The sequence below is a fragment of the Fusarium graminearum genome, chromosome 3, assembly GCF_000240135.3.
Source record: "Fusarium graminearum PH-1 chromosome 3, whole genome shotgun sequence".
Lineage (NCBI taxonomy): Eukaryota > Fungi > Ascomycota > Sordariomycetes > Hypocreales > Nectriaceae > Fusarium > Fusarium graminearum.
Window position 1 is genome coordinate 6,413,631 of NC_026476.1, and position 12,142 is coordinate 6,425,772.

Sequence of the window (12,142 nt, forward strand, 5' to 3'; positions counted from 1 at the left end):
AATTGATTTGCGCTTTGCTGAATCATGCTGCGTATAGCGATATGTGGCTATCAGCTGTGAATCGCTGTAGCGCTGTTTTGCCGTAATGGGATCCGCAACACTTTAGATCAACGTCAAAGCATCAACGACTCAGCTCAATATACCATCATTCCAGATCGCCGCATAGCATTTCACGCGATGTTCATTTCATGAGCCTGAACGTACAACACTCCATGGACCAATAGACTTCACACTTTCATCACAGACCGCACGACTCTCCACGAAACACCCTCCTCCAAGCGATATAATGGAGAACCTATCTATCACCGATGCCCCTCCACAGGGTCGTGGTGCGCCGCAACCCCTACCTCAGCTGCCGCCGCAAATGTTTACGACTGCTGCGCAGCTCCTGGACCTCACAGACAGTACGACTCCGCCTTGGTACCAGTTCATTCCTGTTTCCGGATCCACATGCACATGAGACGGATTGGATTTCAACCCAGGAGACTGGAGGATCGTTTGCTGACTACTGTAAAACTGCAGAGAAGCTCATGGTCGCTTTGCGCGATGGGCGAAAACTCATTGGAGTACTAAGAAGCTGGGATCAATTCGGTGCGTTCTAAAAGGAAGACAATGCCTTAAAAGACACGCCCTTTTCTCACCCTCTATTGCAGCAAATCTTGTTCTCCAATCCACGATCGAACGTATTTTTGCGCCCTCTCCCGACTCAGCAGGTAGTGATCGACCAACCGGCCTGTACGCAGACATAAATCACGGCATATTCCTCGTCCGAGGCGAGAACGTACTACTCCTTGGCGAAATCGACCTCGACAGAGATGACGATCCCCCGCCTGGTTTCGAGCTGGCCGAGTTGGAAGTGGTCAAGAAGATCGCAGAGGAGAAGAAGGCAGCCGACAAGGCTCGGGATAAGTTGCGGGTGAAGAAGCTCGCGAAACACGGCTTCGAGGGGGAGAACATTGGCGAGATTGTGCTGTAGACGAATATTTGGATATACAGCAGAAATTACAGACGGCCTGAGAGAGAAAGAGAAAGGGCTTGTGCTTCTCGTTTCGGCGTTCAAAGAACCCTGGCCAGGGTAGCGGTCTCTTGGGCAGAATATTGTGAAATGCCCATTTGCCGTCAATAGAAGGAGCCGGTTCTAGGTAGAACGAGATGGCTCCGCTAGAAAATCAGTCTCGATCCTGTGGGCTGAGAGACGAACAGTGCGCAAAAATAAACGAATTTCACGACGCTGCATATGACAGTTTGCTATCATCAGTGTGTAATTTGTTCCTTGTGTCACTTGGCTTGTGCTGGAGCTACTAGTCAGGAGAAGAGTGTTCCAAAGCTGGGGATCTGCGCAGTGTACTCCCGTAGCATGGGTGTTGTCACAATCATGCAGTTCAAGCCATGAATCTGTGCTATTATCACATCCTTATTGCGTGGCTGCAAAGCCGAGATTGCTAATCTCAACATATCAACATACAGGCCAACCCTAATTTGACACCTTCATTTGACCCTTGCCCACATTAATGGATGATTTCTGAAAAGAATGAGCTTTTGATAACTGCTATTTTACAAGCTATACAGAGTCAGGATGTGTGGAGTCTTTCGTCGTGGTTCTTTGTTATACACTGTCGTTATAAAGATTCGAAACGACTCAACCCAGTCCAACTCGGCGGATGATGATCAAATGCAACCGAAAACGCCTCATGATGCCATACCATGTCCCTCTGCATGAACCTCTCTCGTCTAGTGGCAGTTGCCCATCTTACTATCACTGTCACTGTCACTCTCTAGTTTCTCGCTCTCACTCTTTTAGTGACGACTTAATTGGACCGTCGTCTTTGTACTCGTTCAAACATTGGTATGGGAGTACCAGGGTCCTTACAACCCCCAAGAAGCCAGTCGGTTAGGCCAACAACCTTTGCGCCAACACCAGCTTCCCAATCGCCACCCGCTTGCGACTGTTCGATCGTGTGGCTCAGAATTCGTCCCTCGGAATCGAAATCGAAGACGAATAGTCCTGTAAAGGCCTTGTCTGGGTCGACTCCTCGACCAAACGGCAGCGAGCGTCCAATAACGCCAAGGCTCGAAGGACTGACAGTGCCCTTTCGCTTCTCGCACCAACGGACAACAAGCTGCTCTGGTATAGCTCCGGCACGGCGGGGTAAGAAAGTGAGGGGTTCGATCGTCATGCGCTCTGCAAGAACCTCGATACAGACGTTGCCGAGGATGGGAACACGGTTCCAGGCAAGCGGCGAGGTCCAGAGAGCGGCATTGTAGGCGACTCGGCCGGAGACAGTTGGCAGGTGAGGATGTGTCGAAGGGAAGAGATGAAGGGCGATGTTGGGCGCAAGGATGTCGTGAGGCAGAGGATGTAGTAGTAGAGTCGGTAATCTTTCTTGAAGAACTCGCAAAGCTGTAACGGGTCAGTATTGTACTACTCCAAAGCTCTCGAAGATTTCTCGGTGACGTACTTTTACCTAGCTTTGCCTTATTGGGGTCCTTTGGTCCGTCATCGTGAGATCCAACCCACCGGACGCCTGTCGCATCGAAATATGTCCTTGACAAGGCTCCTCGCCTTAGTTGGCTAGCATCGGAAGTCGCTGAAGAAGTGTTTGGCTCGCGAGGATTTATGGATTTAACCTGAGCCTTTGTTGCAAGAGCGTTGGAAAGGTTGCGAATAGAGGCAACACAAGGCCGGCCAGAGCGGCTTATAGTGGATCGAATCGGAGCGGCCATTGTGGTTGTCACCGCAGCAGGGAGAGGAAATTCATTGATCAAGAGCGAGTTTGGTTATAAATAGTCGATGCGCATTAAGTATTAAAGGTAGGATCGTATAGAGTTAAAGTTGGTTGGAGAAGCGCATGCTCGAGAAGTATGCCCACTTCTGGGACTTTCTTTTGCAATGGATCTCCAATGCATGGAATATGGAGGTGGGTAGACTCAGAAGTATCTTACAGTACAAAAACAGCGTAAAGCTACAAGATTGGGAAACATATTTAGTGATTGGCTGAACTCTCGATACTCCACCGCCACAGGCACAGGCTTGACAGCGGAGCGGGATGTGGCGGAGCGGGTCTCATCCGTTGCGATGGGACAGGACAGGACAGGACAGGACAGGGAGAAACAAAGAAAAGAGAATGGGAATCTGGAGACGACAGTTGTTAATTAATCTTATTAGTGGATACCTTCTCCCGCTCTAAGCCATTACAGACATACGGGATAGGTATGCAGAGCACAATATTTCACTGTTTGTTTGTTCAAAGTAGTATTCTATGATTGTCTGTCCAGGCGGTGAAGATAATATACGGGTTAGAAAGTCATTGCTCAACTTGCGACGTGCAAAGTCACTTGAATGGTGTTAATAATGGCACAAGACCAGGATTTGGTCGATCAATAACGTAGTACCTAACGGCCTTGTGATAAAAATAAACAACAGCCGGTCAACTCCTTATACCAGTATACCGAGTACAGTGCCTGATAGCATCAGGTGAAAGGACATGGTTAGCAGGCATTCTCCTCATCCCAATCTTTACATCTCCAGTCGTCAATATTGAAGTTGTATTGCTATTGCTCTTCGGCTTTGCACTGGCAGATGCTGATCCGCTTTAGGACAAGTCAGCAACTGGTAGTGCTAATAGAGATCCTAGGCAGGCTAATAGGCGATACGGATACAACAACATGACTCCCATCACTATCACAGGGACAGTACCACACTGTGTTACCTCACCTCGTTTCACATGAGAGCAAACCAGAATAACATGAAATTGAGCCAGACCAGAATATGCAGGACTTGATTACGCCTTGGGTCCTTTCATTTAGTTTACCGCACATAATGTATCATGTAACTTAGGTTAATTCCCGCCAAACATTGCACCCAATCTTACCCAAAGTTTGGTCTTTGTCCTTCTTCAAAGTGTCTCTCACGTGACTTGCACTGTCAGCTGCCCCATCTTCATTCCCTCCTCCTAGGCGGTGCTGGCGTTGCCTGGCGTACGTTTCTTCCCTGACGTACTTGAGCCTCTCTCTCAACTCTCTGCATCCCATTCTCAACCAAATCTCGTCCACGTCTTCTGCAACCTCCTATTCCATCACGCCCGACGACTCGCTTTCACCGATTTTATCTTATCGACTTGTCCTCCCGCGACATAACGAGCAACCGCCATCATGAACCCCGAGTAGTACGCCACTCTCCGCTTCTTTGCGATAACCTCCTGATGGAAATGTTGCCCATGCTGACTATCGATCTAGAGTTGCACCTACCCTCGCTACCGCCTACACTCACGCCCGCGCCCGCTTCCCCTTTTCTTCTGGTGTTTGGACACGATTACAGGATGGCCTTTCTAACGCAAACCCTCCAGATACGACTATCTCTTCAAGCTCCTCCTCATCGGAGATTCCGGTGTTGGAAAGTCTTGTCTGCTCCTGCGATTTGCCGACGATACCTACACTGAATCATACATCTCCACTATCGGTGTCGATTTCGTGCGTTACTCCCAGCCCAACACTTTTCAAGCACATTCTCTAATACTTGTCAGAAAATCCGAACGATAGAACTCGATGGCAAGACCGTCAAGCTTCAGATTGTATGTGCCCCTCGTCGCGCAGGCATCGACTTCATTATCAATACTGACTTGTACTCCAGTGGGATACCGCCGGCCAAGAGCGTTTCCGAACAATTACCTCTTCGTACTACCGCGGCGCCCACGGCATTTGCGTCGTCTACGACGTTACCGACATGGACTCTTTCAACAACGTCAAGCAATGGCTCCAGGAGATTGACCGATATGCCACAGAGGGTGTCAACAAGCTGCTGGTCGGTAACAAGAGCGATATGTCAGACAAGAAGGTCGTTGAGTACAGCGTAGCCAAGGTAAGTTTGTTCCTACCTAGGATATCGCTCTCTGGAATCGCGGTCACATGCATTTAAGCGCCTGAGCTCTCAAGTGCCCCTGTCACCAAATTTCTTCCTCGGCTGCGATATCCACTCACAGCAACCCAGTCACTGACACACACTACAGGAGTTCGCCGACAGCCTCGGAATCCCATTCCTCGAGACTTCCGCCAAGAACGCCAGCAATGTCGAGCAGGCTTTCTTGACCATGGCCCGCCAGATCAAGGAGCGCATGGGTACTACCACAGCCAACAACACCAAGCCTAGCGTGCAAGTCGGTCAAGGCCAGGGCGTTGGCTCTTCTTCCAACAACAGCTGCTGCTAAATGCACTTATGCTCTCTTTTCTCGGTGAAGCAGGATGATGGAGTACAGCCGGAAAGATGGAACATGCTAGGGATACGACCGGACAGATTCAGTTACGATGTTTGCTTTCTACCTATTCTCTCGTCGTTACGCATAGACCAGATCATAATCGCTCGGATTATGCATTTCGTTACTGCAATCACGACTCTTATTGCTTTCAGTACCCAGAAGAACGGCTCTTTCACTCTCTACGCCTGCCACGGACCCTGACGCTATTACGACGAGGTGGGGGAATAGACGGAGTGGTATTGTAGATTGTGGGGAGGAACTTGGAGAGGGAGGTCAACAGATACAGAGGCAGGTCCTGTTTTCCCGGGCGGGTGGTTGGAAGGTTTTACGCGCGCGCAAGCTATATTTTCTCGCTTTCTTCCTTTACCGTGTCCGTTGTCACGGAACGCAAACATCGAAGGACATCTGTCGGTTCTTGTCCTTTTCAACCTGCCATTCATTCGCTTGAAACATCATCTGCGCATCTCATTCTCCCTTTTCCATCGTGGCCTTCCGTTATTCTGTAGTTTCTTGAGCCAACAAGAGTTACAGGAGAGGGTTGTGCTACCCCGTTTTCTTTTGCCTGGGTTCCGATATCGGTTGTTATGTTGTTTCTTCTCTTTTACCATCCTGATTCGCCTGTGGTTTTCATTCTTGGTAGCTGAGATCGATTTTATGTATGCGAGAAAGGGTATTCTTAATAAAGGTGGAATATTCTTTTTTATCTGGTTGTTCCTACTTTGTCCAGTTTAATGATGATTATGAAGTTGAGGTTGAGACACCTAGACCTATGTCAGCTTGACAACCAGCCCATGAACAACGTCGTAACTACACCTTGATCTGACCTTGACCTGAACATATAGCATGACTATAACGAAGCCAAGCCACAATAGCCTAACTCATAATACATTAATAAGAGGTTGTTACTGAGGCCTGTGATCATTCACCAGGCAGTCTCCGTGTTCAAATTATAATCAGTGTAACTCGTCAACCATCGATAACCAAGACGATGTTCTTATACTAAACCGTCAACACATTATGTAAGTCTATCTTTCACAGGAGTCACAAAGATAAGGACCAATGTTTAATATGCGCTACACATGCTTCATGCACGAAGATCCTCTGTAAGTATCGCGGAACAAGCCCGTGTGCGTCATAGACCAACCTCGCAACCTGATGTCATTCCTTTCTAATATCACTCTTATCATAACGACTTCACCCATACAATACAGTCTTCTTTTCCCCTTATTATATATCCAAGTCTTCCATAAACAGAGTTCTTCTACCCTTTGTTCGTAAAAACTTCAAAATGGCCAGCATCGAAAGCCAAGAGTCAAAGCAGGGCGAGGCCCCTCTCCAGAACTACAATGAAGATGCAGAGCAACTGGCCACCCTTGCAGAAGGCAAAGTCGCTGATGCAGTGAAGAAGACAAGCACAAGAGACCAGCCTCGCAAGGATGATATCAAGATTGAAGATTACACTTCCGACCTTGACAGGTTTGTCTACTTTGGTAACTGCTGTCAAGACTCCGATCTAACATCATGGACAGGAAAAAGGCGGAGCAGGCTGAGGCTAGAGAGGAGATCAAAGCTCAGAGGAAAGCAGGTGTTGATGTGGATGGAAGTCTTGGACAAGGCAGGCTGAGCAACGAAGACAGCAGCAGTGTTTGAGCTTCTGCGAACATCAATATGTTTGACATACAACATCAGAAAACGGGTTCCATATCTGCATATACACTTCAATTCACAAAACTTCAAGTAAGCACCAGTCTGTATGACATGGGAAAATTACATTACACTATGGTGGTGAACGACTAGATACCGTTGTTTTGCGCCTTCATAGGCATCGTTCAAATCTATGTCCAACAAAATAACAACAGAAAGAAAGTGCCTTGATCAGGCAATATCGTTACATCATAACAGCCATATTACTCGTGCCTTGCCAATATCTACCTATCTTGGCATTATGACAATCCTAAGAATTTGAGTGCCTTGTGGGTGTTTGCCTTGTGCCCGTTAGGCTTTTCCTCCAGCAGAGGCATAATGCGCCGGTCTTCCGAATCCCAGTCACTATCATCAATATACATGGTGAGAATTGATCGAGCGTCGGAGGCCAGCGTCTTGCGGTTCGACTTGGACCGGCATGGTCTGCTCCTGGTCGACTTTGCTGTCTTGACTGTCTCAGCAATGGAGGGGGTCCGGCTCAGCATCGCAGATGAGTCTGAAAAGGCTGTTCCTACTGAGGCACCAACCGTTGGTGACATAGGCGGGCTATAAGGTGCTGATGGTATGCGCGGGAAAGCAGAGAAAGTTCCGGCAACAGAAGATGGCTTGGACTTCTTCGGGGAGTGCTTTTTAGGAAGCTCTTCTGGGACATAGAAACAGGAGATCCCAGAGAGGATCTTGGAGACGGTAGCGACAAATGTTGCGATCTCGGCGTCGCTAGCGGTCGAGGTGAGAAGAAAGTTGGCTTTTGATACTGTAGCATCGTGACCAGAGCAAGATTTGGGTGGGTAAGTCTTTCCAAACCGGCCTACAGGTCCTTGTTCTGGACCAGTAATGGAGTTTCCACGCAAGTGAGTAAAGGGCATGTTCTTGCTACTGGTATCAATGATTTGAGCCACCTTCATCATATCTATCCCAACGAGTTTTTGGAGGGCCAACACCGCAGAGAGATGCTCTGGTGGGTACTCGAGGAGAAGATATCTGACTTCCGTATGAAGGGCAAGGTATGTCTCGAGATGAGGAATAATGAGTGTCGCAAGAAGGAACGGATTGTTGAAAGGGTTGTCCTTCGTCTGGTTGGCCAAGGGTTGTGTCGTATAGGCCTGCATGGCATTGGCAAGGAGATACCTGTAAAATGTAAGTTTTGAGTAAGAGAGTTGTAGAGCGCCAATCCCATACCTGAAATCCAATCTTCCACTGCGACTCATACCGCTGTGTTTGGTTCCTAGCTTCTCGAGTTGTCCTGTTACGGCAGAAGTATAGTCTCTCTTTACACCACGTTGAGCCCCAATAGCGAAGATCTGGTCGATACGATGGCATGACTCTTGCGAGCCATTAGGCGCAATATCCCAGAAAACTGGTTTCCACAATCCCTCAAGCTCAGGCAAGAGGGGAAACTGAAACTGGCGATAGCCTCTGGTCTCTGGTGGGAAGTAATCTTGAAGAACAGAGCGAAGTGAGTTTTGTACTGCGATGGCTGTTTGCTGGCCATTGACTTGAAGATCGTGGATTTTGTTATCCATGTCAGAAACCAAGAGCGGAGGTGTCCTAACAGGTGTTGGCGGCCGTTCAACTGTTACCTTAGGCAGGTTTGGCAGAGGTTTTCTCTTGAGCCATGAGGGTTGATTGTATGCAAATGGGTCGTATTCGCCCAGGTCAAGTTTTTTGTGAAAAGGAGGCTCATGGTACTGATCCTCTATGCATCGTACACTTGTGATGTTCTGAGACTCGGGCGTTGGTGGCACAAAGGTGTTGTAATCATCGGGTTCAGAGGTGGGCGACTGAAGGAAAGTAGAAAAGTGACCAGTCTTGAATCCACGAACAACTGAATCAAGTAGAGGGTCAGAGACATCTTCCTTGAAGTGAACCACCAAGTCTTCTATCAAAGACAACACCGGTTGGAAAGCCTTCGGTTCGGCCATGTCCTTCGCATCAGTACCCCTATCCACGTAAGATTCCCGGGCAGGCTTGCGCTTCTTCTCCAAGGGGACAGGCGCCATCTTGATGACGGGAAGGTTTGTCTTGACGATAATAGTTCTCGGTACCTCGACATGGCTGCGTCTGTTTATAGATATCGCTTTGGATGTTCGGCGTGTTTCGAAAGACTCATGCTCAACATCTAAATCTGACTGGCGAGGCTCCAGGTTGGCTGCAGGCACACAAAGGTCCCGATACTTGGGAGTGGTTGGGTAGATTCTGTCCAAGGACTTAACTCGTGACAGTGTAGAACTGCGGCTTGGAGATCGCATATCCAGTACCGAAGCTTCTCCATACACGACGTTATCTGTGGATAGGATGCTCAATACATCAGACCGTGGAGTCATTGCCTCGAGACCAGGGGATACAGAACCCGCCATTAAGTTGTATGATTCGCCAACACAACTGGGGGAGGCTACAAAAGACGTTTTGAAAGAGGGGGACTGCAAGTGGGTTATGCCACGGTAAATACGATCTGCAGATCGGTCATAATGTGTAATCGAAAATCTGGAGAATCTTGAGGGCTGTGTTGGATGTGAATAGCCTTTGGCTTCTTCGGCTACGTTCCCCCCCTCTTCGTTCTTCTGAGCACCGAAAACAAAGAATGGAGCATTATCTCCAAAGTTGTCGTTATAGCCATAAAGTGGTAGGCTGTTGCTTCGAGGCCGCGGTGCGAGAGTGAGAGTGAGGTCGACTTCAGTTGAAGGTTGAAGACTTGCTGTTTGTCGGTCCAGGGCTTCGGCAGCACGCATCGCCCGTGTTATGGGATCTTCTAGCTCATCTCCCAGGCCCTGACTGTTGAGACAGTCGAACATGGTAGGGCATCTCCAGTCTCGTAATGAATTGTTCAGGCCAAGGACTCCATCTTTGGTCAACTGGTGAAAGAGGGACTCGGCTTGGTTGGCGTCTCCCTCGGTCTCTTGATCCATGATGGCCTTGATGCATAGCGCTCGAGCGCTTGAGGTACCACCACTCATAAACACTAGTCGCCTGTTGGTTGGTGTTGATTCTTGTAGGAAGGCTCGGGCGGCTTCGTGACGAGCTACAGCAGCTTCGTGTATTCTCTTGACATAAAGGCGAACATCCGACCGGTGATCTGTCTCCTCATTTGGGATGTAATTCTGAACGTTTGGGAGAATCAAGATCTGTGGTGAAGAAGGGAGAAGCCGTAGTTGTGTCGAAATGGTATCTACATGGCCTTCAAAAGCGACAATGCTCCCAAGCTGCTTGTTGTCGGTAGACATAGTGGGTACTCGAGGCGCCACTGATCCGGACGATCTTTCAGTATAAAGAAGAAAGGTAAATGGGAGATGCAGAATTAAAATAAGGGATTGTGGTTGAAGGAATGCTTGATCAAGGAGACAAGCTGGGCAAAGGGGAGCGTGGTCGAGGAGCTGCTGATACGAAACTGGCTCATTTACCACTAATAAATTCTATTAAATGATTAATCGCCACGATCGGAATGGGTGTAGGAATGAACTTACAAGGGATGTTCAAAAGAATAGGTCAAGTTGGTATGGAAGGGTTGAAGGTAATTTAGAATTCCCAGCCTGGGGAAGGGAGAAGGGGCAAGAGAAATGATGCCGATTCCCAAAGAATGTAAAGAGTGGTCAATGAGCAGATCACAAACAAGTTCCGTCAAGATGGAAACTTGCAAAAAGTTAAAGGCGAAGCAGGAGCAGAGGCAGAGGCAGAAACAGAAAAAGAAGCAGGTGCGTGATACATATCCGATTTGAGGCAGGTGCATGCCCTTCCTCTCTCTCTATACCCAAATTACCGGGGAAGTTGCAGCTCGCCGGGCCTGCCAGTGCCACCACCTCCTTCTCCACTGTCAACCGATGGCGGTCTCCTCTATCCAACTTGGACTTGAGTGAGAGATTTCAGGTTGATGATGAACCCTGCAACAATCCGGCTGCCACAGCCAAAAATCAAGGCCCTCTAGCGACTCCATAACCCCATCAAGCGACAGCCCATTGAATGCCGCAGAGTCGTTATTGGCCCCTCTGGATTCTGAGTTGGAGCCAAAAAGAACAATACCGATATGAACATGAGAGTCGGCCCAAGCTTCCTCTCATTCCCTCAAACCGGAGTCCCAGCCAGCCGAACAAAATGATTGGGGATGGCTGCCCATGCAACTTTGAGCCTGGAACCAGACTATCGGGGACCTGCAGCAGCACTCCCGTCAGCGCCTCATCTCCAGCGCGTACAGCACGGCAAGCCAAAGAAGAGAAAGAAACGAGCGCCCAGCAGATGTGGCACAAACACAAACACAAACACCAATAGCAGTACACCAGGACTGAAACTAGAAACTATTGTGGTTTGTTTGCAACGACGATCACAGGGATCGGGACACCCCTGTACCCGAGCTGCTCCATGATGCAACTGACGGTCTGGTCCCACAGTCACAGGGGCTTATGTCTGGGCTATCCCTGAAAGGATCCATCCCAGGTCATAGCTGAGACGTACCAACTCTTCGTGAAGGCTTCAGCCCAAATACAATGCAGGTATTTTAGTTGCAATTTGTCCCTCCAACAGGTTTGCCGCTGTCCTGAGGAGGACTAATAGAACAATAACTCGTACCTGTACTAATCAAAGTCAGATTTCGGCGAATTTCATCCACTTGCACATGGCATGGGCCAAGTCTGACAGCGAGAAACATTGAGCTGGAATATGAAACACCAAGATTGAAAATCGTCGTACTTCACACTTCACCAGAGTCTTGCACACATGCATGCATCAGTATGGGACGTACGGAGTACAACGTACGAACTTTCTTGTCATACATGCCGACTTTTGAGCAACTCCTTGACCTTAACAAGCACCAACTAGTTACTCGAGTGCAGCTACACAGATCATGCACAGCAAGCCAAAATACAATGTTTGCTCTTATGCCATTTGCCTCAACATTTCAATCTGACCTCGAGCTAAGAAAAAAAGAAAGTCAAAGGCGTGGATATTGTTTCCAAGCCTTGCTTTGTTTATAATCACATCGTGAGGCCTCAGCCCTTTTCGGGCCGCTCTAATCACTGTCGATCACTCTCCACGTCCATCAACAGGGCAGCAGGGCTCCGGCTTCTATTTTAGCCACAAATTCCGAAAGCGACAGCTAATCACCCTTTAGCCATGCCCCTACTATCGATCAATATGCAAAACGGGACCCATCAAGCTTCTGTGTCAGGATTTCGAAGGCGCCACCAACACAATTGACA

At 48.6% G+C, this 12,142-nt stretch overlaps 5 protein-coding genes across 5 annotated transcripts; 3 read left to right on the forward strand and 2 right to left on the reverse strand.

Annotated features, from left to right (window-relative positions):
- Positions 1–146: 146 nt before the first annotated feature.
- On the forward strand, positions 147–976 carry FGSG_10875 (uncharacterized protein; the record flags this gene model as incomplete). Its single annotated transcript, XM_011327210.1, has 3 exons — positions 147–404; positions 523–591; positions 654–976. The coding sequence occupies exons 1-3, from the start codon at positions 287–289 to the stop codon at positions 974–976; spliced, it is 510 nt and encodes a 169-aa protein (XP_011325512.1). The 5' UTR covers positions 147–286.
- Positions 977–1,808: 832 nt separating this feature from the next.
- On the reverse strand, positions 1,809–2,724 carry FGSG_10874 (uncharacterized protein; the record flags this gene model as incomplete). Its single annotated transcript, XM_011327211.1, has 2 exons — positions 1,809–2,401; positions 2,460–2,724. 2 exons carry the CDS (start codon positions 2,722–2,724, stop codon positions 1,809–1,811), a joined length of 858 nt encoding a protein of 285 aa, XP_011325513.1.
- Positions 2,725–4,000: 1,276 nt separating this feature from the next.
- Positions 4,001–6,044, forward strand: FGSG_10873 (GTP-binding protein ypt1). The gene is made up of 5 exons (XM_011327212.1): positions 4,001–4,163; positions 4,347–4,470; positions 4,524–4,571; positions 4,631–4,858; positions 5,007–6,044. Exons 1-5 carry the CDS (start codon positions 4,153–4,155, stop codon positions 5,202–5,204), a joined length of 609 nt encoding a protein of 202 aa, XP_011325514.1. The 5' UTR covers positions 4,001–4,152; the 3' UTR covers positions 5,205–6,044.
- A 496-nt stretch (positions 6,045–6,540) lies between these two features.
- FGSG_10872 (uncharacterized protein) lies at positions 6,541–6,902 on the forward strand (the record flags this gene model as incomplete). The annotated part of the gene is made up of 2 exons (XM_011327213.1): positions 6,541–6,728; positions 6,782–6,902. 2 exons carry the CDS (start codon positions 6,541–6,543, stop codon positions 6,900–6,902), a joined length of 309 nt encoding a protein of 102 aa, XP_011325515.1.
- Positions 6,903–7,195: 293 nt separating this feature from the next.
- FGSG_10871 (uncharacterized protein) lies at positions 7,196–10,177 on the reverse strand (the record flags this gene model as incomplete). The annotated part of the gene is made up of 2 exons (XM_011327214.1): positions 7,196–8,084; positions 8,136–10,177. 2 exons carry the CDS (start codon positions 10,175–10,177, stop codon positions 7,196–7,198), a joined length of 2,931 nt encoding a protein of 976 aa, XP_011325516.1.
- Positions 10,178–12,142: the final 1,965 nt, after the last annotated feature.

Coding starts and splice junctions, on each gene's coding strand:
- FGSG_10873 (XM_011327212.1), top strand. Junction 4,471..4,523: donor CCACTATCGGTGTCGATTTC/GTGCGTTACTCC, acceptor AATACTTGTCAG/AAAATCCGAACGATAGAACT. Junction 4,859..5,006: donor TTGAGTACAGCGTAGCCAAG/GTAAGTTTGTTC, acceptor CACACACTACAG/GAGTTCGCCGACAGCCTCGG.